Source organism: Candida dubliniensis, chromosome 1 (assembly GCF_000026945.1).
Source record: "Candida dubliniensis CD36 chromosome 1, complete sequence".
In the NCBI taxonomy this organism is placed as follows: Eukaryota; Fungi; Ascomycota; class Pichiomycetes; order Serinales; family Debaryomycetaceae; genus Candida; species Candida dubliniensis.
In genome coordinates this window covers 1,267,202-1,291,646 of record NC_012860.1, presented here as the reverse complement: position 1 = coordinate 1,291,646, position 24,445 = coordinate 1,267,202, and the positions used below count along the sequence as shown (strand labels likewise).

The following is a 24,445-nucleotide window of genomic DNA, read 5'->3' as shown; positions in this document are numbered from 1 at the left end:
TGGTTGAATTATTGATAATTCTTTCGTTCAAACTCGTATTTTCTTCAATTATGATAGAACTATCAAAGGTGTATATTCTACTTGTTGCTAAATTTAGTGATAATAACTCAATGTTCCTTTTGTTGAACTAGTTATTATAGCCTCGTTGTGAAACTGAACATAGTCAAGATTCTATTTTGTTTCTTGTTATCTATTTTTAGATTGTATAATGATTGACAGTTAATGTATAATAAAGTCATATAACAAAAGATAATCAGCTAGAAGAAAAGTGTTTTATAATTGTATTTGATTTATTTCTACGAGGAATATTTATCAGTTCATTGGAAACTGTTTTGCAAAAATTACAACTATCTGTTTATGTGGAGAAAACTTCAACCCAAAAAGAAACATATAATCAAATAATTACAAAAATAGATTAACTGATCTAGAACATTTATGGGTTTCATTATTACAGTGTTAGAGGAAGCACTAAATAACGTCAGTTTAACCATAATACGCAATATAGTATTCTAGTGTTCACTAAAACGAAGTTATGACAATATTCCCTGCTTCTATACCCCACATGCCTCTTTCTAGTGTATACATATTATGGTACAAACTTGGCAACATCAATTCTATTACCAGTAATTGATAAAAAGAAGTAGTTGTCTCATTTAATAATATTTGCATTGATATGTTTGTTGATTAAAAATGCTATACACCTAAACATATATAAAATTGATAATAAAAACGTTTGAACTAGAAACTTATACAGAAAAAATTCTCTAATATTAATCAATGCAGAATCTAGAATGCAACATTATGAGATTCATTGTGTGATCAATTAGTTTCTGTATCTTGGCTTAAATGAATCAAATCTGATTACGTCTTGTTTGCTTTTAGTTATTTATAGATAAATGCAGCATTTTCGTTTGTTATTGTTGTTGTCATGTATCCAACCAACTAGTTGCATCAATAGTTGGATACCATATCATTGTTGATAATCAAGATAACGTCAACATCGACTCCACAAAATTAATAAACGAAAACATAAACTACTATAAATAACACGCTACCAATTTATATTCTTTGGAACGGTACTTCAAAAAATTCAATTTTGTTGGAAAACATATTATATCAATGAATAACCTGAGTTATTCACGATTTTTTAATAAGAATCATTACATTAAATGTTTTTAATTCCAAAAGATAATTTGCCATGTATTAATTGCAGGAGTTTCTTTTTGTTTAATGGATTGCCATTAATTGATCACATGTACTGTTTGTTTGCAATTTTCTAAGCAAACTTATATTCCATTTTCTTTGAAACAGCAAATCAAATGAAAAACATGATATTGGATACTACCATGGATGAACAGTAGTAAGTTCTTTTATAATATAATATAATATAATATAATTGGTAAGTATGTATTAAAAAAAAACTAAATAAAGAATGAATGAAAAAAAAAAAAAAAAGAAAGCAGTCAACGAATATGAAATAAATGAACATAACAAGAGTAAATAGAAAAAAGAAAAAAGAAAAACAGATTCCTATTTCATAAATCTGATCTATAATTGATTAATAATCACCTTTTGGGTGGGTGGAAAAGGTAAGGGGGTGATTCATAATTTTTAATGGAATTTGTTTACAAGAATAATAAAGCACCACCAAATAAAATAGACAATGCTTTGAAAAATGTGGTTTGGGTATTTGAACCAGTGTAAATAACAGCACCAGCACCATTAGAAGCACGTTTAGTGTTAGTAGAAGTTTGACTATTACTTGTTGCACTACCACTATTGGCAGCATCCTTGTTATTATTGGCAACATCTTTATCATTATTACTACTGGATGTAGCAGTAGCAGTGGCAGTGGCAGATGTTTTAGTAGTTGAATCACCAAAAATATAACTGTTTAATTCAGCAAATAATCCTTTCTTTTCTAAATCTTGAAGGATTTGACTAAGAGCACCGGAATATTTACCCAAAATATTAGAAAGTTGTGAAGTTTGAGCTGATGAATCACCTGATAATAATGCACCAACCAATGCAGCAATTTCCTTTGGATTACCAAGAGCACTAGTGACCAATTCAGTTAAATTTAATCCACTAGTATCAATGGTAACACTTGATGATGATACAATATCATTAACTAAAGCCACTGTCATATTAACATAAGCATCAGATGAAAGGAATCTTTTCGTGGCATAAACAAGGAATCCAGTATCATTTAAAGCATTTAAAACATCAGCAGCAGCATTAGAAACTAATGAAGATGATAAAATGGTACTTGCAGCATTATTAAGGAAACTTCCTAAAGAACCGGAATATGGATCATCATTGGTAGCACGTTTAAGCAAAACATTAACTAAATTACTATCAATGATGAAATCACGTTTAGATAAAACTCCAGCAAAAATATATAATAAAACATCTTTTTGTGATAATACAAGACGATCAATTAAATCAACTAAACGAGGTCTAAAATTTTCATCTAATAAAATCCCATCTAATAATGAAGTAATTAAACCAGAATTTTCTACTGCTGATAAAAGACCAGTTATATTCAAGTTTTCCGTTAAAGAACTTGATTCCAGAATTAAATCAGCAATATTTAAAGTGATATTATAATTTTTCAAGAATGAACTAGTTAAATTACCAATATATTCAATACGTGAAGGATCATTAGCAATTGAATCTAATAAATTCCAAATGACTCCTGAATTATTAACGGCAACTAAGACACCTTCAATGGTTTGTTCAGTACTAGCATCACGTTTTTCAAAAACTTTTAAAGCTTCTTCTTCTTCTTTTTCTTCTTGATTTTTGTTATCATCATAATTGAATACATCGATTAAAAATTCTTGTAATGAAGCTGCTGCTGCTACTGAAGCAGGATCATCTTGATTAAATGTTTTTTCCACAAATTGTTCAATTTCTTGATTGAAATCAAAATCTGTTCCTGATTTAGGTGATGCGGCTGGTAATGAATATACTAATGGTATAAGTAGAAATATAAATGTGAATAAAAATTGCATTCTTTGAGTCAAGTGATAATGTTTTTGTATCTTATGTAGTAGTAGTAAGAGTGGTGGAAATAGTGATTTGAAATGTATTATAATACTCTGTTAAACAACTGTCAATATATATATAAAGTCAATGACAAGTTAAAATGTTGATTTAAATTGATTTGAATTGAATTGAATTGAATTGAAACAAATTTATTCAAAACCTTAAAACAGGGAAACAGACTTCTATAATACAAAAAAAAAAAAAGGAAAGTCAAATCCAAATCCAAAAATTGGTGATTATCAAAATTATAAATACTATTAATAAGGTAATTGACAATTATAGGATAATAATAATAATAATAATTTACAATAAAGAGAAACTATAAGAAATTAACAGAAGAATTTAAACGATTCATAAAAACAAAAAAAAAAAAAAAGGAATAAAAAGAATAGGATTAAGAAACATCATACAACATTATGAAGAAGCAAATTAGATGAATGAATAAACGTAAGTTGATGTTTTATGTTGAGTTGTAACTTAATTGGGTAATTTGAATATAAATGGGTTTTAACTATACTTGGTTAATAGATTGTTGAGTACTGTATAATTTTTTGGGTGAGTAGAATTTGCTATTGCTATTGTTGTTGTAGTTGTTGTGTAATAAGTAAAATATCACAAAAAAAAAGGGTGAAGAAGTTTACTAAATCCATTTTTGCAGTCGTTTGATCAATAAACAATCAATAGTTAAAGTAAATTTGGTGATGATGGTGGTGGATGATGGTGATTATAACATTTCCTAATTGGGAGATTTTTCTGTTGGGTCCTTAAAAAAACAAAAAAAAAAAAAAGCTTTGTTTTGTGTAATTTGTATTTGACCATATACTAAAGCTTATGTAAGATATATATATATAGAGGATCCTTTATTGAGCCAAAGTTATATTATTAGTAGAATGATTTTCTATATTTTATACGATGAATAAATTATAGAAGCGGCGTTAGCGAGTCTTGTTGGTGCTCATCTTATCCCTATCCCATACATTTAACAATGCAATAAGAGAATACAAAACCGCAAAATGAAAAATTGTTGGGTTATCGTTTAAACAATAGAGAATATCCATCAATATGTAAAGTAAATTGTAGTCTGATGATGATGAAGTTCAATAAAGTGTTGGTAGTTAATTATGAATAGTTAATTGTTAGCTAATTTATTCAATTTTAATAAAATAACAAAGACCATTAAAGAGTGGGAAAATAGGAAAAGAAAGAAAAGCGGAAAAGCGGAAAAACGAAAAAAGAAATGAAAAAAAAAAAACCGAAGCATTTTGGAACACTTTCCTAATTAGGAAATTAGTTGATTTCATGTGAATTAAGATGAAGGACACAAACCACCACAGACCACAACAGAGTTACTAACTATATTTGAATTCATGTTGAATATCTCCTCTTTGGGGAGGATACATACATGCATATACTCTCTCCTGCATCATCATCAACATCAACATCAACATCAACCTTTCTGGTGTACATACTTTTTTTTTTTTTACTTGATTTGGTTTAAACTTAATGTTTATTACCACTTCTATTAAACTTATAAACTCAGTTAAAACAATAACAAATAGTAATACTACTACTACTACTGTAGATAAGTTGTTTTGCCCCCTTCTTCGTCTCTCTATTTGCTTTTTTTTACCCCCACCCCCCCCTGTATCAGAAGAATAAACTAAACAAAGCAAGGCTTTCAATTTAAGGAAATTAAAAAAATTAAACAATTTAAGGAAATTTTTAATAAAATCGTATCATCAACATACATACATATATATATATATATTCATATTTCTACTTTATATCATCAACCACATCGTTCAATTTTTCTTTTTTTTTTTTTTATTTCTGTTTTCTTATATTTATAAAATTTTTGTTGGTCTAATTTATAAAAAGAAAAGGAAACGACAGACAATAGTATGGCTTAATCATATTATACCCAAAAAAATATTTTAAACTATAACTTCATCATACTTATACTTATACTTACGCATATATATATTTATATTTATATTTATATCAATCCTTTATTTTTTTTTTGCAAATTCATATTCATATTTAAAAAAGATATTTGAATTGTTTTTCCCAATAATCAAAACTCATTCGATATACATACACACATAACTAATAATATCTACAACTTTTTAATCAATATGAAATTACCATCATTATCAATCATTGCCCCAATAATAACTCTAGGGTTTTCTCCACTAGCCTTATGTCTACAATCATCATCAGAAACGATCACTTCAACAATACATTCATTTGATGATCAAGATCCTGATTATTCTAAATATAATTATTTATTAGACCAATTTACATCATTATTCACCACTGAAGAACAAAAGGAAAATACAGATGGAGTGAATCAATATATAAAAATTAAACGTGATGAAAATACTGTGAATTCAATTTCTTCTTTATTACAATCAGTTGAACAATCAGGTATAATTCCTGATATTGTATCAGATATTACATCATCACAAACAAAAATGGATAATTTAGCAAATTATACTGTGAGTTTACTTTCCACCATTATGAGTGGTAATCAATCTTCTTCTTCATCATCATCATCATTATTATTATCTGGAATAAATATTGATTTAAATACAACTGAAATTTTAAATGCAGTTTTAAGTTCTGGTTTAATTCAATCAGTAGCTAGTGGATTATTATTAGATAATGCCAATAATGCTAAATTGGCTGATTTAGTTGGAGGAATTTTAGGTTCTCCTGATAATGTATGGATTGGTTGGTTATTAGCTGGATTAGGAAATGGTGAAGATTTGACTATTCCTTATATTGCTAATTTAGTAGTTAATACAACTAGTAAAGCCAATACTAATTCAACTAATCAATCAAAAATTGGTAACAATAAAAATCAAGTGGAAGATGTGATAATTAATAAAGATTCTACAAATCAAGAAGATGATGAATATTCTGGTTCTTTAAATGAATTTCTTAATAATATTGCCATTAAACGTGATGATAATCAATATTCTGGTTCATTGAATCAATTTATTAGTAATGTTGGTAATAGTGTTGCTCAATCATCATTAATTCAAGCTTCAGCTAATGATATTTTAAAAGCTTTAAATCAATCAAATATAATTGTCCCTACAATTATGCAAATTACTGAAAATCAAAATCTAGGTACTTTGGTGAAAACTTTAACTAAAAGAGTTTATGAAAGTGGGATTATTAATGATTTACCTTTGGATACTTATTATGAATATGCTAAAAAAGAAAATATTTTAAGTGATTCATTACAATATATTTTAACTGATCCAACTTATTCTCCAGGATTAGCTACTTTATTTAAAAGAATGGATGATGCTGGTGCTTATCAAAGATTACAAGATAATATGTATGGAATCAAAAAATAAACTCAAATAGAGTAGCAATATTCATTGTTGATCTACAATATTTGGAATTTCATTTCACCTTTCAAAAATGAAGGTTTCTTTTTTTTCTAGTTTAGTTTACAAATAATTTTTAATACCAATTATATTTAGCCCTTGTTTTATTGGAGGGATGTGGGGAGGGGGGGGGGGGAAGGAAGGTCGTAGTTTTGTTTATTTCATAACAGTGTTTTTAGTTTTCAAATAGATGATGTTGTGTTAATCAATATAATTAATTACTAGTGTATAATCGTATAATCTCTTGTAAAGTTGATGGGTATACTATCTTTCACAAAAAATTCTTTCATTTATTTCTATTCTTCATTGAATATTTATAAGAAATATGAAATCAAATCTATTGAAGTCTTATATGATAAGTTTTACCAAGAGTTATGCTTTAAATTAATGTTGAATAATAATACGTATATATATCTAAACCAAAAAATCAAACCCCTGAAACACTAAATATCTCTATAACTTTAAAAGTTCATGGTTGACATAATACCATAACCAATAGTTATAATACAAATATAAACAATAATACTTGCTGGGACACCTCTAGTAATAAATAAATTAACTGTTAAATAAGGTTTACCAACTTCATCTCTCATTCCAATTGCTGTTACATTGGGGAACCCTGAAGTTGGTAATCCCATTGCCCCTGAAGCAATTAATGTCACTCCCATAATAAGCATTAATGGATGAGGTTTAGGTAATGAATCACCAACTTCTTTAACTAAAGGAATAATAATAAGTGCTGATACAGTATGACTAACAAATGTAGCTACTACTAAAATCAATACTCCAAAAATAATTAATACAACAATAGCATCATAATGCATAATTTTTTTTTGTAAAGCTAAAGCAATAGTTTTCAATAAACCTGATGAAGTTACTGCTTTACCTAATGCAATACCACCCATAGCTAACATTACAATTGACCAAGGATAATTATTTAAATCATCAACTTTTAATAATCCTGTACCGAAAAATAATACAATTGGTATACAAGTAATTATCCCTGATTCACCAAATGTTCCATCAACTTTTTGCATAACACACCATAAAAGAATGGTAGTTAAAGTTACAGCAAATACAAACCATTGTTTCATAGTTAATTTTTCTTTAATAGGTTTAAATTTTTTAATTTTAACATTATTAATTTTAAATGTCATAAATAATTCCACCCAAATTAATATTAAACTTATAATTGCCACTGGTAATGCTACAGCAAACCATTTCCCCCATCCTGGGTTTGGATTCATTGATTCAAGAGCAATAACATTTTGTGGTGATGCAATAGGTGATGCCATACCAGCAACATCAGATGCTAATGCAATACCTAATACTAAAGCTTTTGCTACAGGTGATTCTGTAGGGATACTTCTTAAAACTGGTTGAATTAATGAAAAACATAATACTGGAGCAGCAACATTAGAAATCCACATTGAAAGAAATAATGAAACTGACATAATTGCTAATAAAACATTTCTTGGATTAGTACCTGCTAATGCTAAAATATATGATGATAATATTTTGGCAAGATTATATTTTGATAATGCTGCTGCTAATGTAAAACCTCCAATTAAAATCATAATTGTTGAATTCCACATTGTTCCTAAAATATATTGTGAAGCTTTTGTAGCATCCATTGGATCATCAGTACCAGGATTTTTACAAACTTTACAAGTAACAACTAAAAGGGGGATTAATAATGCTGTAGTGTATAAAGGTAATGCTTCTGAAGCCCAAAGCATAGCAGCAGCAACTAATACTGCTAAACAACGACCTTGAACTGGATCATTAAATGTTTTAATAGATAATAATATAATGAAAACAATAACAATAATAATAATTTTAAGCATTTGTGTTGTCACCAAAAATTTTGGGATATCAATATGATCAATTTTTATTAATCGTATTATTGGTTTAGGGAAATTAATTCTTTTCAAAGATAAATTCATCATGGAATTAATTATATGACCTTCATCACCCATTTTATTATGTTGAACAATAGAATTATCTAAATCAATATTATAAGATTTCTTTTCTAATGATAATAAATCTTTCCAAACAGTATTTCTTTCGAAAACTATATGATCACGTAAATAAGATCTTAATTCAAATTTTATATTATCTAAATCTTCTTTAGTAATTTCATTACCTTCCAATTTATTAGATAAAAAGGCATAAATTTTAATAATTTGATTTAATTTATAATCTAAATCTTGAATAGTATTAATTTGAAATATTCGAGAATATTGAGGTAAAAAATTATTAATAAAATCTTGTTTAATTGAAAATCCACAAGTTTTATCAAATTTTTTACAAATTTTTGTAAATCCAATTCTATTTAATTCAATAAATGATTTTAATTCAGAAAGATTAATAAATAATGTAATGGCTTTACGTTTTAAAGTGATTTTCAATTGTTGTTTAACATTAAAATGGGTATGATTAAGTAATACTGAATCATGACTATGAGTTTCCTCTTCATCATCATCATCATCATCTTCATCTTCATCCTCTGAATCATCATCATGAATGGCAATTGTAGTAGTATTAGGTTGTTTCTCCAAATCATAATTGTTGCCATCTTTATTATTATTGTTATCATTATCATAATCATTATCAATATGATTAATGGTATCAAAAACACTAGCATTAGTAACTGTTCTTGATAATGTTGATTTTAAATGATATTGATGATGATCATCAGTATTTATTATATTAACATCAGAATAATTATAAGCTTGAGTGAATTTAAATACATCATCAATATTAATATTTTGATTTTGTAAATCTTGAATTAAATTATTATAACTTTTGAAAATTTCAAATTCTTTAATATTATAAAATGAATTAATTTTAATTAATTCCCCAATTAATTGTTTAGTGAAAATTTTTAATGGATCAAAAGTTAATGATTGAGGATTAATGTATGATTCATCATTAGAATTTAAAATTTGTTGTAAAATCAATTCATGTTTAGTTATACTATCATTGTTTATTGAATCATTATGATTCTCACCACTACCACTGCCACTACCACCACCACCACCATTAGAAGAAGTTGAAGTATATTCAAGTTCACCAGTAAATGATTTAGTTTCGGATTCTTTTTCATTATCTAAACTAGTTTGATTAATTTCTAAATCACTTTCACTGCCATTACTAGTGTTGTTGTTGTTTTTGTTGTTGTTGTTATTTCTTTTGAATTTAGAAATGATATTTTTAGTTAATCGATGTTTTATTATATTATCACCAAATGGATTATGTTTATTAATTTTTTCATCAGCAACACCATCATTGGTGTTGGTGGTGGTGGTGGTGGTATTAATGGTATTGCTTTGATTATGTTCAAAATCTTCAACCAATTGACTAACTGTAGTTTGATTAGTACCAACAATAAATCCTTGATCTTGATTTCCATTATTAATAACTTGATCTTGTTGTAATTTATAAATAGTTTTTTTCAATGTTGGATAATTAATATAATTATCTTGCCATTCTGGAACTGCATTAAACTTTAATGAATGAGAAAACTTCATTGTAATAGTAGTTCAATTCAAAAAGTGTAATTGTAATTGTTGTTGATAGTTTATTAATCTGTCTAAGACCGCCTAAGAAATTTTCAAAATGCAAGATATAAAAAAGACAGGTTGGGAGACAAGAAATTAATGCAAATAATAAAATTCTTGGTAAATTTTCTTTAAAAAAAAAAATAACGGAAAGAAGATTTGAAACCCTTTTTAAATAAGCAAGAAAGAAGGAATGAGCTAGCTAGGAAGGAAAAGTGAAAGGAAAAGGGAAAGGGATATATTATTTATAAGAAATAGAAAATTAAATATCGTGTGATGATTAACTCAATTTGGTTTAAAAGCTTGAAAGCGAAAGCGAAAGTGAAAGGGGAAGGAAAGAATTGACAAAAGCAGAACAAGAAAAAAAATAAAAAAAAAATAAAATTTTTTTCTCTTTCGGCTTTAAACCAAAATTTCATTAACATTAACATTAACATCAACAAGATTAAAGAAATCATGCCCTTTTTAATGTATAATTACTCTTTTTTTTTTTATTCTTGGTATTTCTATCAAATTGTTCGTGCTCCCTTATTGCTTCCATTTTGGTCTTGTTTATGAAAAAAAAAAAAAGAATATTCAAGTATAACAGGAGAATAGAAATAAAAGGATTTTGAAGAAGGGCAAAGCTGAAAACATTTACTAGTACATTGATAACAGTTGAAGACAGACCCCACGTGGGCTATTTTCAAGTTTATTTTGTGTTCAATATAGACAATCAATTCAATCTCATCTCTCATTCATTCTTTCTTTCTTTCACGCTGTTTACTTTCTTTTCTAATTTCTCGCTATTGTTTTCTCTTCTCTCTTTCTCTCTCATATACATACATTAATAAAAAGAAATAATAATACTAATAGGCGATTATACATTAGATTAATATCGACTATAATAATAATCTCTTTTCCAAGATTTAAAACCAGCATAAGCATTACTTGAAATTCTTGAGGGGGGGGGGGGGGTGGGGGTGGCAGAAGAAGTATTGAAGTTGATATTATAGGAGGTAGTTGGGTTTTGTGTAATAAATCTAAAAATTGTCAAAAGTTTCTTTTTTTTTTTTTATTATTAGGCTAAGAGTCGTGTGACTTTGATGTTGTTGTTGTTGGGGGCGTGTCCTATTTTTGCAATTTAACTTCTTTCAACACATTCTAAACCCCCCATTCATTGAATCGTTGTCAAGACTTCTTTTGCTTGTTACTTATTTAACTGGTGTTAGTTAATAATTATTGTTTATTCAAGAGGTGGAGGAGTAAAAATGGAGAGACAAGGAGGATTTTTTTTTACAAATAATCCTGATCAATATTATAATCAATCTAATAAAGACAATTATCTTGAATATAATTTTGCCATCTTAGCCTTTTCAATAATTATTATATTTGTAGAAGTGATTTAAGATGGAGATGAAAAAAAAAAAAACAATTGAAAACATGGGAGTGACGATGATCTTTTTCTTGATTTGATGGATTTAGGAATCAATTATTATTCAATGGAAAGAATTCCAATCTAGGGCGTTTTTTGCATAATTATAATAGTAACACTTTTTTCTTCTTTATACCCCATTATGCAGCGTGAATCAACTATCACACTCTCTCCATCTCTATCTCTCTATCTCTTCATCTTGACCCGTTTTGAGTAAAGAGTCATGTGATCATTTTTATTTTTTTTTTAAAGATGGTCTTAGTCAACATATAGACATCAAATATATACCTCCCCTTTCAGTCTGTGGATGTATTTATATGTACAAGCATGCAATAATCTACTGCAATCCCCATTGTTTTGTATATTATCTCAGAAATAACGCCTTGCCATTGAGATTTGTATTTAGTGAATATTCCTTGAATTATTGTTTGCATTACTTTTAACAGAGTTGTCATGGGTTAAAACATTATTCATATATTGCATACTATATGAATCTGCTGATAATTATACAATATCAAAAATTTGATTTCAATCTGTTACCGATATTACTTGATCATCAATGTTACTCCCCAATTTGTTCAAAAATTGGTAAAAAACTATTCACTAAAAAAAATTATACAAACAAATAACATACCTCATCTCACACTATCTTCACCTTTATTAACAATGAGCCATCATAGTCAAGTGTACTCATAATAATGCCGTACTTTTCTTACTGTTAACCTTAGCTATAGTAATTACTTGTATGTTCACAATATTGTTGATATAAATATAAGATGCGTTGAACTCACGTGACCGATATGATAAAACCAGCACCATCACGTGACACACATCGCTTATTTTTTTGTTTTTATCTAAATCGTGAAATTCAATAATAACAAATGTCTAATTAGGCTTGTTTGTTTTTCCTACAATCGTGAAACAGATAATATAATAAGTATAAAAGCTTTTCAAATTCATTATTTGCTTTCTATATATTGAATTTATTTTCTTCAAAACCAATTTAATCAACCATCTCATTTTGTTTATCTGATTGAAATTTTTAGTTTTCTTCGGAGATTTTTATTGAAGAAAAAAAAAAAAAAAGTCATTCATTCATTCATTCAATCATTCAATCACATCTATCTATCACTATTAGAATCAACTGATCCTAACAATTAACAACAGATGACACTGTCAAACAACATTTCATCTAATAATTTCAATATTCATGAAAGTGAATATCTATCACAAGATAGAAAACCATTACCACTCAGTAGTACGCCATCAACCGAGAATATAATCTTGACACCACGAACTCATACTCCAATTCGTCTAAATTCTCCACACATAAATATGGCAGAATTAGCGATACATAACAATCAGAAACAACAACAACAACAACAACAAAGACTGAAACAAAGTTCCCCGCTATTTTTTTCAGATGGCAAAGTTTCAGGGCCAGGAACAGTTGTAACCCTGGCATCAATTGCAACACCACACTTCCAGCAACAACAACAGCCACAGTTTTCTAATTTTTCACAAATTTCAAACAATTCATCTACAACAACTTCTCAACCATCCACTGCATTACTTTCATCATTTTCATCATCATCAGAAATGCCTATTACAACAACACCAAGATACAATGACCGTCAAGATTTAAATGGTGAAGACACCGATAACGACAACAACAACAACAACAACAACAACAATGAAACTAATCTTCCACGATTAGTTCATAAATGGTCTCATACTCATTCAATTTTGTGTTGTTTAGCATCCCCCAAGAATAGATTATTATTTTGTGGTACTCAAGATGGGAAAATATTAGTTTATGATATGAATACTTATTCTTTAACTGATATTATTGGACTTGAGAATAACAACAACAACAACAACAACAATAAGAACAACGAACAACATCATCCTCATCCTCATCCTCATCATCAACAAGCTTCAATATTGACTATATGTTTAAATAAAGATGAGACTCGATTATTTGTTGCAGGGTCGGATTCATTAGTGAAGATTTATAATTTACAAAACCAAAATGATAATGATAATAACAATAAAAATGAAAAATATCAATGTACTCATGTTATTTATTCATTAGTTGATATTGGTGATATTTTTTCAATTCATTGGTGTGATTTAACTTCAACAATTTATATAGGGGCACAAAATGCTTCGATATTATGGTGTCATATTTCATTTGATAATGAAAACTTGTCATCTAAGGGAAATAATCAACAAACAAACAGTAAAAACCATAAACATGAACATGAACATGAACAACCAACTCAACATGACCACCACAACCACAACCACAATCATCACCAACAACAGCATACTATTAGTAATGGTCATACTACTAAAAATGTATCAGATATTGAACGATTACCTCATTTCCGATACGATAAATTTTTTGATTCTAAAGGACCTGGAGGTTCACAAAATACTTTACAAACAAATCATAATTTATTGAAACGAAGATATTCTAAAAATACTAATGAATCACATCATCATTCAATCAAATTAATTGAATGTAAAAGTGATGATATTATTAGATTTGCTCATAATGGTTATGTTTATTGTCTTGATGTTATAACCAATGTTACAATTGATAATTCCCTGGAATCAACATTTTTAATTTCTGGTGGTGGTGATGGAATAATTAATATTTGGTCATTTAATAACAAAAGTAGTGGATTAACTAAAGTTGCATCATTAGAAAATGATGAATCAATATTATCAATGAAAATTCAAAATTCTTTACTTTATGTTGGATTAAGTGATTGTTCAATTAATGTATGGGATTTATTAACATTACAAATGATTCGATCATTTCAATTTGGTGATAATAATTTTGATGAAATTTTAAGTTTAGATATTTATGATAATTCCATATATAAAGGATCATCATCTACAGGATTAATTAAATTATCAATTTTAAATCATCAATTTATTTCTGATAAAATTTTAATGAGTCTGGAAATTGAAGATGGAGTAATTAATGCTGTTAAAATATTTCCTTTGGATAATAAAATTTATTTACTTTCTGGTGCTACTAAATCATTATCTTTATGGGATATTACCGCTACCACAACCACCACCACAACCACCACCACAACAACAACAACAACAACAAATCCTAATCATAATAGTAAGAAGAACCTTAACATTGATGAAGAAGATAAATTCAACATAAATAATAATAATAATAATAATAATAATAATAAAAAAAAACTTTCTAATGATGATATGTTAACTATGTTAGAAAAATATGTTGCCTTTAAAACCATTAGTAAAAATCCTCAATTATATTTAGAAGAAAGTCGTCATTGTGCTCAATTTTTATGTAAATTATTAAATAATTTTGGAGCTTATCAAACAAAATTATTACCAATTAGTAATGGTAATCCCATTGTTTTTTCTGAATTTAAAGCCAATCATAATGGTCCTGGTGGTGGTCCTGGTGGTGGTCCTGGTGGTGGTAATAAGAGACCTCGATTATTATGGTATGCTCATTATGATGTTGTTGATGCCACGAAAAATGAAGCTAAAGATTGGAAAACTGATCCATTTATATTAACTGCTAAAGAAGGTAATCTTTATGCTAGAGGAGTATCAGATAATAAAGGTCCAACATTAGCAGCTATTTATTCTGTAGCAGAATTATATTATCATCAACAATTAAATTGTGATGTGGTATTTATAATTGAAGGTGAAGAAGAATGTGGATCAATTGGATTTCAAAAAGTTATTAATGATAATAAACAATTAATTAGTGGTGGTACCTCTGGTGGTATTGATTGGATTATATTATCTAATTCTTATTGGTTAGATGATTTAACTCCATGTTTAAATTATGGATTACGAGGAGTTATTAATGCTTCAATTACAATTAAATCCGATAAACCTGATCGTCATTCTGGAGTTGATGGAGGAGTTAGTAGAGAACCAACTATGGATATGATGCATCTTTTAAGTACATTAGTGGATCCTATAACTCGGAAAATCCAATTACCAGGATTTTATAAAGATATTTTACCATTAACTTTATCAGAAAAAAAATTATATGATAATATTGCTCAATATCTGGGAATTAAAGTTTCAACATTAATGACAAAATGGCGTGAACCATCATTAACAATTCATAAAATTCAAGTTTCTGGTCCTAATAATAATACTGTAATTCCACAAATTGTTAAAGCCACTATATCAATGAGAATAGTACCAAATCAAGATTTACTGAAAATTAAACAATCTTTAATTGATACTTTAAATGAAAATTTCGCCAAATTATCATCATCATCATCAACATCAACAACAACTGATAAGTCTGGGAATAAATTATCAATAGAAATTTTCCATCAAGCTGAACCTTGGTTAGGTGATCATGAAAATAAAGTTTATTCAATATTATTTAAAAATTTGAAAATTCATTGGAATCAAGAACCTTTATTTATTAGAGAAGGTGGTTCAATACCTCTGATTCGATTTTTAGAAAAATGTTTTAATGCTCCAGCAGCTCAAATACCTTGTGGACAACTGAGTGATAATGCTCATTTAAAAGATGAAAAATTAAGAATTATTAATTTATTTAAATTACGAGCAATATTAACTGATACTTTTAAAGAATTAGGTGATATATCATAAATTGCTTAGGTACATTTATTAGATATTATTACTAGTAGTGATATAATAGTACATAAAAAAATTATTATTAACTTTTTTTTTTTTTTTTTTTTTTTTTTTTTTTTTCACATTTATATTATACAAGCATTAATATTCTTTGCCCAATTTCGATTACGATGTCGTTTATAAGTTCGATTTCCCAATCTAGAGCTTGTATTACTATTCCTATCTTCGATGTTACTCTTATTATCTTCGCCATCTTCTTGATTACCATCACTATTTTTATTCTCATACCGATTATTATCATCATCACCATTCCCATCAACTTCTTCTTCTCCTTCTTCTTCTTCATCATTAGAATTACAAATATCATCTCCATAATCATTGTCATGATCATCACTATTGAAATAACAAACCCGATTCAAATTCACATCATCTTGTAATAATCGATTCATTTGTTTAATGATTTTATTTTGATGATTATCACCAATGCCATATTCATCATCATCATATCTATCATCATGATAGTGACAATTACTACTATTATATCCATATTCATCATAATTATAATTATAGTCATAGTCATAATCATAATCTTTCTCTTTCTCTTTCTCATTATCAATATTATCAATATCATTGGTTAAATCATTTACATCATAATCATTTAAATCATAATAATTTTTCAAATAAACATCTTTATTACACCATATCCAAGAATAATGATGATACTTTTTCGTGGTCACTTTTCTTCTTTTCCCCTTTTTCTCATTCTTCTTTATATGGTTTTTATTACTACCATGTGGATCAGATTCAGTTTGTGAATGCATTTGGAGGGTTGAAGACCCTGTATGTGTTGAACTTGTTGAATGAACCAATGAATCATTATCATTTATTAAAAGTTGTCGACATTTTTCTTCATTGATATTTTCATCATATTCATCAACATAATTATAATTATAATCATCAATAATCCCATCATGAGCCAATTCTGGTGATTGTTGCTTGTCTTGCTGTTGTTTCTCTTTGTTTCTTTGCTTTTCTTGATCTTCTCTTTCAAAATTAATGGCTGATAAAATCTTTAAAACTTCAATGCATAATGGTTTATCATGATAATTCAATTGCATATATTTAATAGTTTTATCATTCTTAAACTTGTTATTACTAGCAGTGTTGGTGGTAGTAGTGGTAGTGGTAGTGGTATTGGTATTGACATCAGCACCACCCATCATCATTGATGCAGATTTGAAACTGGTATTGGATGCTAAAGTAGAAATTGAACTAAAACTGGAATCAATACTTGCATTGTGACGTTTATGGGTTTTAGGATTAACCATCATTGAATTGACATTGACAGGGAAACTAGTCAACACAGTATATTTTGATCTTGTTGCTTGTAACCCGGTAGAAATACAATAATTAATGGCTTCATGTTTCAAATTTCGATTGAAACAATAAACAGTTTCAAATTTATTATTGAATCGAGGTGATAAAGAATTACCATCAATAATAATTATCGAATTAAAATTAATATTGAATATTTTTAAAATTAATAAAACCTCATTCAATTCTTTTTTGATATCATTTAATAAAATAATGGTTTTCCCTGGTTTCACAAATTGGAAAAATTTATAAAATGGTAACAATATATCAAATATAAAACAAACATCATGAAGACTAATGTTATATGGAATAGGGATTAACAAACTTTTGGGCACACTTAAATGAGTCTGTAATCCACCATCAATATCTTTACCATAGATCAAATCACAATTATTTTTAATAGAAGAATTAGAATTATTAGCAATAGTATTATTGTTACTATCAACTTTGTTTGATAATGGTTGTTGACGAACATGATGAGGATGGTTATGAATATTTTCCAATTGACATGTTGTAAATGGGAAAATCAAAAATTTGATATTTTTTATACTATCAATTTTACAAATTATTCTCATCCCCGGTACAATAGGTTTCCTCAGTTTATGAATAACACTATTATTTATAGCAGATGATTTAAAATCAGACAAATAATTAATTCCACACATTTTAATCCTGACAAGTATTTCATTGTTGGTATTGTTGGCATTGGGTTTCTTTTTAGAATTGAAATCATTGGGTAGTTTGATCAGTTGGATGAGTTGCTCTTTTAAAGGATTATATAATCGCTTTATTGGTAGTTGAGTTGGCAATACAACTTGATAATTATGGAATGTCTTTACCTCGGCATTGGGTAGACTTAAAGCTGTAGTTGTAGCAGTGATAGTCATTATTAAATAATCAAAATCAACTAGTCAAGTGAAAACTAATACACGTCTTAAGGGGGGGGAGGGTCCGGGGAGAACAGGAGAATTGAATTTATAACAAAGCAAGGGAAATATAGCGGTTGATTGCAACTAAAAAAAAAAAATTAATTTAATTAATAATACAAATCAAAGACAAAACATGTTGAATATATATATAAATTCAACAAAACCTTGGAAGGATTGAGAAGAATAATAAATTGAGTTTGAAAACTAAATTAGGAAAAATCATTAATTGTAAAACTAAGGGTTAGAAGAAAATGGGTTGATTTGAAGTTTTTTTGGGGCCCTTCAAACAAACAAGCCAAAAAAAAAAAAAAAAATAAAAAATGAGAAATTCGTTTTGTGACTTCTTCTTTGTTTTTCCTTCCATTGTGCGACATTACGAAGGGAATCAAAAAAAAAAAAAAAAAAAAAGAGTTCAAAGAGAACACAAGAACAATCCCTAATAAAACCAAAACGCGTTTTGATAATAATGAAATAATGTCGCAAAACTGTTATAGTTAATCCACACACAAAAATTGACTGCTATTATTAATGAGTCCAATAGTTCATATTCATACAATATTTGACAATGGATTATTCTTTTTCTTTTTCTTTAAATTCCTTAAATCATTGGCATGTTTGTTCCAAGAAATTCATTGGCTATTTGAAACATAAAAAAGGTTTTTTGCCATTGTTATGGTATTTGTTCTTAAATCAAGAACAATAACTCTAAGCAACAATCAATCAGCCAGCTAATCAGCTTATAAAAGGGGAAATAGGGGAGTATTGTTGGGAAAAGTCATATCATCAATTAACTTCAAAGGGAAGTATTACAGTAAGAAAAGTCCTTTGACAACCAACAAGCAACAACAACCACCCACAAAAAATAGAAGGGGAGAAAAAACAGAATGAACTTACATTAACGACATTGGTGACGTATTTTTACACATGCATCACAACACCAACCAACGAACCAATGAATCCACAAAAAAAAAAAAACGGGCTGGTCGTCAAAATTAGACCCGTTTTTTTTTTTTGGTTTAGTTAATTTACACCACCAACATTCATTGGGACCTTAACTTACCTTTTCCCTTCTGGATTTGATGTAGTTATTATTGTTGATCTATTTCCCCCCTTTTTTTTTGTTTAACCTACTTCACTTGAAGACATATATACCTTGATTCTAGACCAATTCATATTTGTCTAATCAATATTCTAGTACTAATTTATTTATCTATTGTCTACATACTCTACTCTTACAAGCAAACTTAACAATAAAGGCCACCACCACCTTATCACATACGCGTGAAACTAGGGGACAACAAATTGAGTTTATTCTTTCTGATTTGATATATGGATATTTGATAAGTGGCAATATAATTCCCCCCCCCTCTTTCCCTTGTTCATTGTAAGGATGTCATATGTACTATTCACAATAAGTGGATATAGGAAACAATTATCCCCTTGTGTTTAGCAACACGTCTTTTTCCTCCTCCACTTTATTCTGCTACTACATGAAAATGTAGTTGATATAGCAACTCATTTTAATTAACTTGATCATTTATCATTTAATTATTTATCCATATTAGGTTAAATAATGAAACATTGTCATATAAAACAACAATTTCTTTCATGAATCAAAATAAATCTTTCTCTTTTTCTTCACCCTCGGTGTTCTTTTTTTTTTTCTTTCTCAGCACTTTATTACACACACACGTACACATACACAAAGGTGTATCGTACTATTTCAATTTAGTTTGTACTAGTTCCTTTTAGTGATTATCCTTGTTGACCAATTAATTAATCAATGTCAAAGTTCAATAATCTTAGACAATAGATATATTGTTTGAGGTAATATCAATTCACCGTAAATAGAAGAGAATTTCATAATTTTAAACTTGACTTTAAAGTTTTTTTTTTTTTTTAAAACCCAATTTCTTTATTGTTCTTAAGGTACCCTAATAAGAGTTCTTTTTTTTTCATATAATTTCCATTTTAACTGATTAGAACTAAATTTTAACAATACAATAAAACTGGTGACAATTTTTTGTTTAGACGATAAAATAATTAACGTTTTAACTATATATATATATATATGTATATATCAACTAAATTAGTTGATCAATGCATGCATTCATTCAAATTTCGGGATTGGAATAAATAATAACATGCCATTTAATATTTAAGAAAATGAGGCTTAAAAATGATGCCAACAACACAATATTACTACTATCAAGCATCGCTATTAACCTATTTGATAGTGATTGAGCTACGTGTTTTTTTTTTTTTGGGGTGGGGGGGAAGAGGCCAGTTATTGTTGATCTACTGTCTCTTGAGCAAATATATTGTTAGTTTTACACATCAATATCAGATCATATCATATCATATTATAATCCTTTTTTAATATTATCTTGACCTTGTTTATCGTTTAAAAGATAACAAACCTGCCCATCAATGTTGAACAATATGAAGAATAAACTATATTAAAGTTTTTTCTTGCATAATGTCGTCCCAAGATAACAATTGAAGCCAAAATATACAAAGTGGTACTACTACTACTACTACTACTACTACTACTACTACTACTACTACTCGACAATCATTTTCTAACCTCAAAAGGGAAATGGTTCAGGGCATTAAAGAGCCCCCCCCCCCCCTCCTCCTCCTTTACTAATTTTTTAAAGTTATCTTTCTTAATCTTTAAGGATGTTAAATCATTATTTAGATGGCTATGGCTATGGCTATGGCTAACCATTACTTTTACAACTCGATTTTGTTTATCATCTTACGTATGTATGGTTTGACAAATAAATCATCAATACAGTCTGTTCATACATATATATATATATACATGCATGTATGTATGTATGTATGTATGTATACTAATTAGATTTGGGTTATATAAAAAAAAAAAAAAAACTTAGACTGAAGATTTAGACATAAAATTATACATATACAATTATTAACCTGTTCCACCACCTCCACCTCCACCTCCTGTATAACTACTTTTTATTCTCTTTACTGGCATTTCTTTTCCGTTCTTCTTCATCTAAAATTGATAATCTCATTGCTTCTTCAATCATTCGTTGTTCAACAGTAGCATATCTATTATTAGACCCAGATCCACCAAAACTACTTGAACGACCCGATGAATTATTTCTTCTTCTATTATTGTTGTTACTACCACTGCCACTGCCATTACTATTACTATTTTCATCAAGTAATAGATTAGATGCATGAATAGCACTTGCAGTGGCAGCTTTTCTTGCCAATTTACTTCTTGCAGAATTCAATTTAGTTTCCCAATCTGGTCTAATCATATCAATGGTAATGACACCAGGAGCATTAGCAGCTAATGATCCTCGTCTTTTTTTCAATGAATTTTTCTTCGGTGACAAACTATTATTAACTGGTGGAGGTGTTGAATTTAAATTTATTTCTCCTTTACCAGGAGTACCATCAGCAGTAGTAGCAGTAGCAGAATCATCTATTGCCAGTTCCAGTTCCAATTCTGATTCTTCTACTATTGGTGGACTAATTTTATAATCTCCTGGTTTAATACCATCAATACCAGTATGAATATCAATTGGAGGTTCATAAGTAACACCGAAATCTGGTGATGCACAATAAGGACAATTTGCTGGTTCTGAAATCAATCGATGAGGTAGTTCTCCTGCTTCTTGATTAGATTGATCATCATGAGGTGGATGAGGATCTAATCTTTTAATTTGTACAAAACATTCCGAACATATTGGTTGTAAACAACATCGAGAAATATTTAAATGTTTGGGATAATATAAAAAACAAATTGGACATTCATTAGCATTTCGATATAATCTTAATAATAAATCACGACTTGAACAATCTTTATTATGTTTTTGTTTTTCATCAAAATATTTTTGTTCTTCATCTTTTTGTAATTCTTTAACTTTATTAATTAATGATTTTAATTTGGCCTTTTCTTCTTGTCGTTTATAATAATTGGCAGATTTATGAATTTTATGATTATCTATATCATCTTCTTCATCTTCATCTTCTTCATTATTATATCCAGGTTCCAATGCATGTAATGTCAATTGTCCTAATAATATACATAATTCATCATCAGTCCAACTTTCATCAAAATCTTGTAATGGAGTGAAAAATGGTGATAATTTTCGATTTATTATTAAATTTCGAACAATATCACAATCATAATCAAGATTGGATTTATAAGTTCCAAATGGAGCTAAATATCCTCCATCAACACTTTCATTATATTTAACAATTAATTGCATATAATGATGGATTTGTGCTTGTTCCTTTTCTTCTTGTCGTTTCAATTTCCTTAAATCATGTGAACCAGATCGATTATGATGATTTGATGATGATGATGAAGAAACTATTCCATATAATGAAGATGTAGTATTTCTACGTTTAGAAGACGATGATGATGAAGATCCAGTACTAAGATTATGGGTGGTGGTAGAAGACGCTGAATTCCGATAATCGGAAACCGAAGAACTTGATCTACTTCTTGTTTCTTTAGCTGGTACATTACCCATGATTTGAATAGATTATACTCTTCCTGGGGTTTGTTATTGAATGGATTGAAATCTTGGAGAGGTTGAAATCAACAATATTGGGGACTGGTGTGTGTGTGTGTGAATTTTAATGTGGAGTGTTTATAAATGAATATATAAATGTAGTAGTATCACCTCCTCTTATTCTTCTTATTTGTAAGGTATATAGTCTTTCAATGAAGGAAGGATCAATAAAAGGGGGGAGGAAGAAAGGGAATATTAATAATATTTGTGTATAAAGTAAAGTTGGAAATGAAATATTAATGTGTGTGTGTGTAATTAAATGAATGAAAATAGATTGAAGGAAAAAAGAAAGGGAAAAGGGAAATAGGGGGAGAGAGACAGAATATAGAATTTATTATTGAGGCTCATAATTTTAATTGATTACCACACTACACACTGCACTCTGCACTCTGCACACTACTACTACTACAACTAATAGGAGACCTTAACATCAGCAAACTAAGAAAAAAAAAAAAAAAAAAAAAGAATTAATTCTCTTTAGAGGCCCATTGAATTTGAATTTCCAGGCGCAAGGAAAAGAAGTTAGGAAATTATTAAACAATACTAATAACTACTACTGCAATCCCAATTGTTAGAGAATGAAATTATACGGTTGGTGATAATTGATGACATTATCTTTTGTTTATCATACGATTTATTTAATTTAATTTAATCGAATAATAATAATAATAATAATAATAGTAAAGAATCTGTCACCGTCTCTGTCTCTGTCTCTGTCTCACTTACATTAAATGCATGAAACTTAGATCTCCAATAATGACTCTCGCATGGTATGATTATTCCATTTCACCACCTCCCGCCCGCACCCGCCCCCGGATCAACACCGCCTTAATCTCAGATATATTTTTCTATTCATATCTGATTCTCCCCTTTTGTAAGATAAATTAGAAGAATCAACTTTTATTAGTTGATCCATGCAATCTATTTTATTGTAGTCCTGTATTATTAAGCAAAATTGGTTGTTACTGGTGAATCTATATAAGAAAATATCTTTTTCACTTTTCCCTACCAAGGATTATATGTTCAAGGTAATAGAGAATTGGTTATAGCGTTTACGGATTTAAATCAACTGTTTGAGTGAATGTATATTTTTCTGTTCCATAAGTTCCGAGAAGATCGACATAATTGGACGCAATCACGTGTGCATTGTCAATATTTGGCAACCATTACACTCACTCACTCACTCACACGAGTAGAAAACAATTACACAACTGGCTAATACTACAAACATGATTATACGATAGTATAAATATAAAAGATGTCCAAGCAATATCATGAACAAGTTTCTGTTTGTATTTTATGTATTGCATTGACAGATGAAAGGGATTGGTGGGGAGGGAGGGGCTTGGATAGTGGGGGAGGAAATTACAAGACCAAAGAATCAAATAATTTCTTCCCCCACGTCTTCTCCTTTTATCCCCCTGTCTCCTTAGACCACAACAGATAATAATAATAATAATAATAATAATAATCTAAAGATTTAAACGCCATGAAGAGAAATTTCATTACCGAATCTAAAAAAATT

The 24,445-nt window shown here is 28.5% G+C and overlaps 6 protein-coding genes across 6 annotated transcripts; 2 read left to right on the top strand and 4 right to left on the bottom strand. All coding sequences in view use genetic code 12, as the record gives it.

Moving 5' to 3' along the window:
* Positions 1-1,625: 1,625 nt before the first annotated feature.
* CD36_05620 (conserved hypothetical protein) lies at positions 1,626-3,017 on the bottom strand (the record flags this gene model as incomplete). Its single annotated transcript, XM_002417182.1, has 1 exon — positions 1,626-3,017. One exon carries the CDS (start codon positions 3,015-3,017, stop codon positions 1,626-1,628), a length of 1,392 nt encoding a protein of 463 aa, XP_002417227.1.
* Positions 3,018-5,186: 2,169 nt separating this feature from the next.
* Positions 5,187-6,419, top strand: CD36_05610 (conserved hypothetical protein; the record flags this gene model as incomplete). The annotated part of the gene is made up of 1 exon (XM_002417181.1): positions 5,187-6,419. The coding sequence occupies one exon, from the start codon at positions 5,187-5,189 to the stop codon at positions 6,417-6,419; it is 1,233 nt and encodes a 410-aa protein (XP_002417226.1).
* Positions 6,420-6,913: 494 nt separating this feature from the next.
* CD36_05600 (inorganic phosphate transporter PHO87, putative) lies at positions 6,914-9,985 on the bottom strand (the record flags this gene model as incomplete). The annotated part of the gene is made up of 1 exon (XM_002417180.1): positions 6,914-9,985. One exon carries the CDS (start codon positions 9,983-9,985, stop codon positions 6,914-6,916), a length of 3,072 nt encoding a protein of 1,023 aa, XP_002417225.1.
* Positions 9,986-12,596: 2,611 nt separating this feature from the next.
* On the top strand, positions 12,597-16,070 carry CD36_05590 (conserved hypothetical protein; the record flags this gene model as incomplete). Its single annotated transcript, XM_002417179.1, has 1 exon — positions 12,597-16,070. One exon carries the CDS (start codon positions 12,597-12,599, stop codon positions 16,068-16,070), a length of 3,474 nt encoding a protein of 1,157 aa, XP_002417224.1.
* Positions 16,071-16,180: 110 nt separating this feature from the next.
* CD36_05580 (conserved hypothetical protein) lies at positions 16,181-18,316 on the bottom strand (the record flags this gene model as incomplete). Its single annotated transcript, XM_002417178.1, has 1 exon — positions 16,181-18,316. The coding sequence occupies one exon, from the start codon at positions 18,314-18,316 to the stop codon at positions 16,181-16,183; it is 2,136 nt and encodes a 711-aa protein (XP_002417223.1).
* A 3,020-nt stretch (positions 18,317-21,336) lies between these two features.
* On the bottom strand, positions 21,337-22,878 carry CD36_05570 (conserved hypothetical protein; the record flags this gene model as incomplete). Its single annotated transcript, XM_002417177.1, has 1 exon — positions 21,337-22,878. One exon carries the CDS (start codon positions 22,876-22,878, stop codon positions 21,337-21,339), a length of 1,542 nt encoding a protein of 513 aa, XP_002417222.1.
* Positions 22,879-24,445: the final 1,567 nt, after the last annotated feature.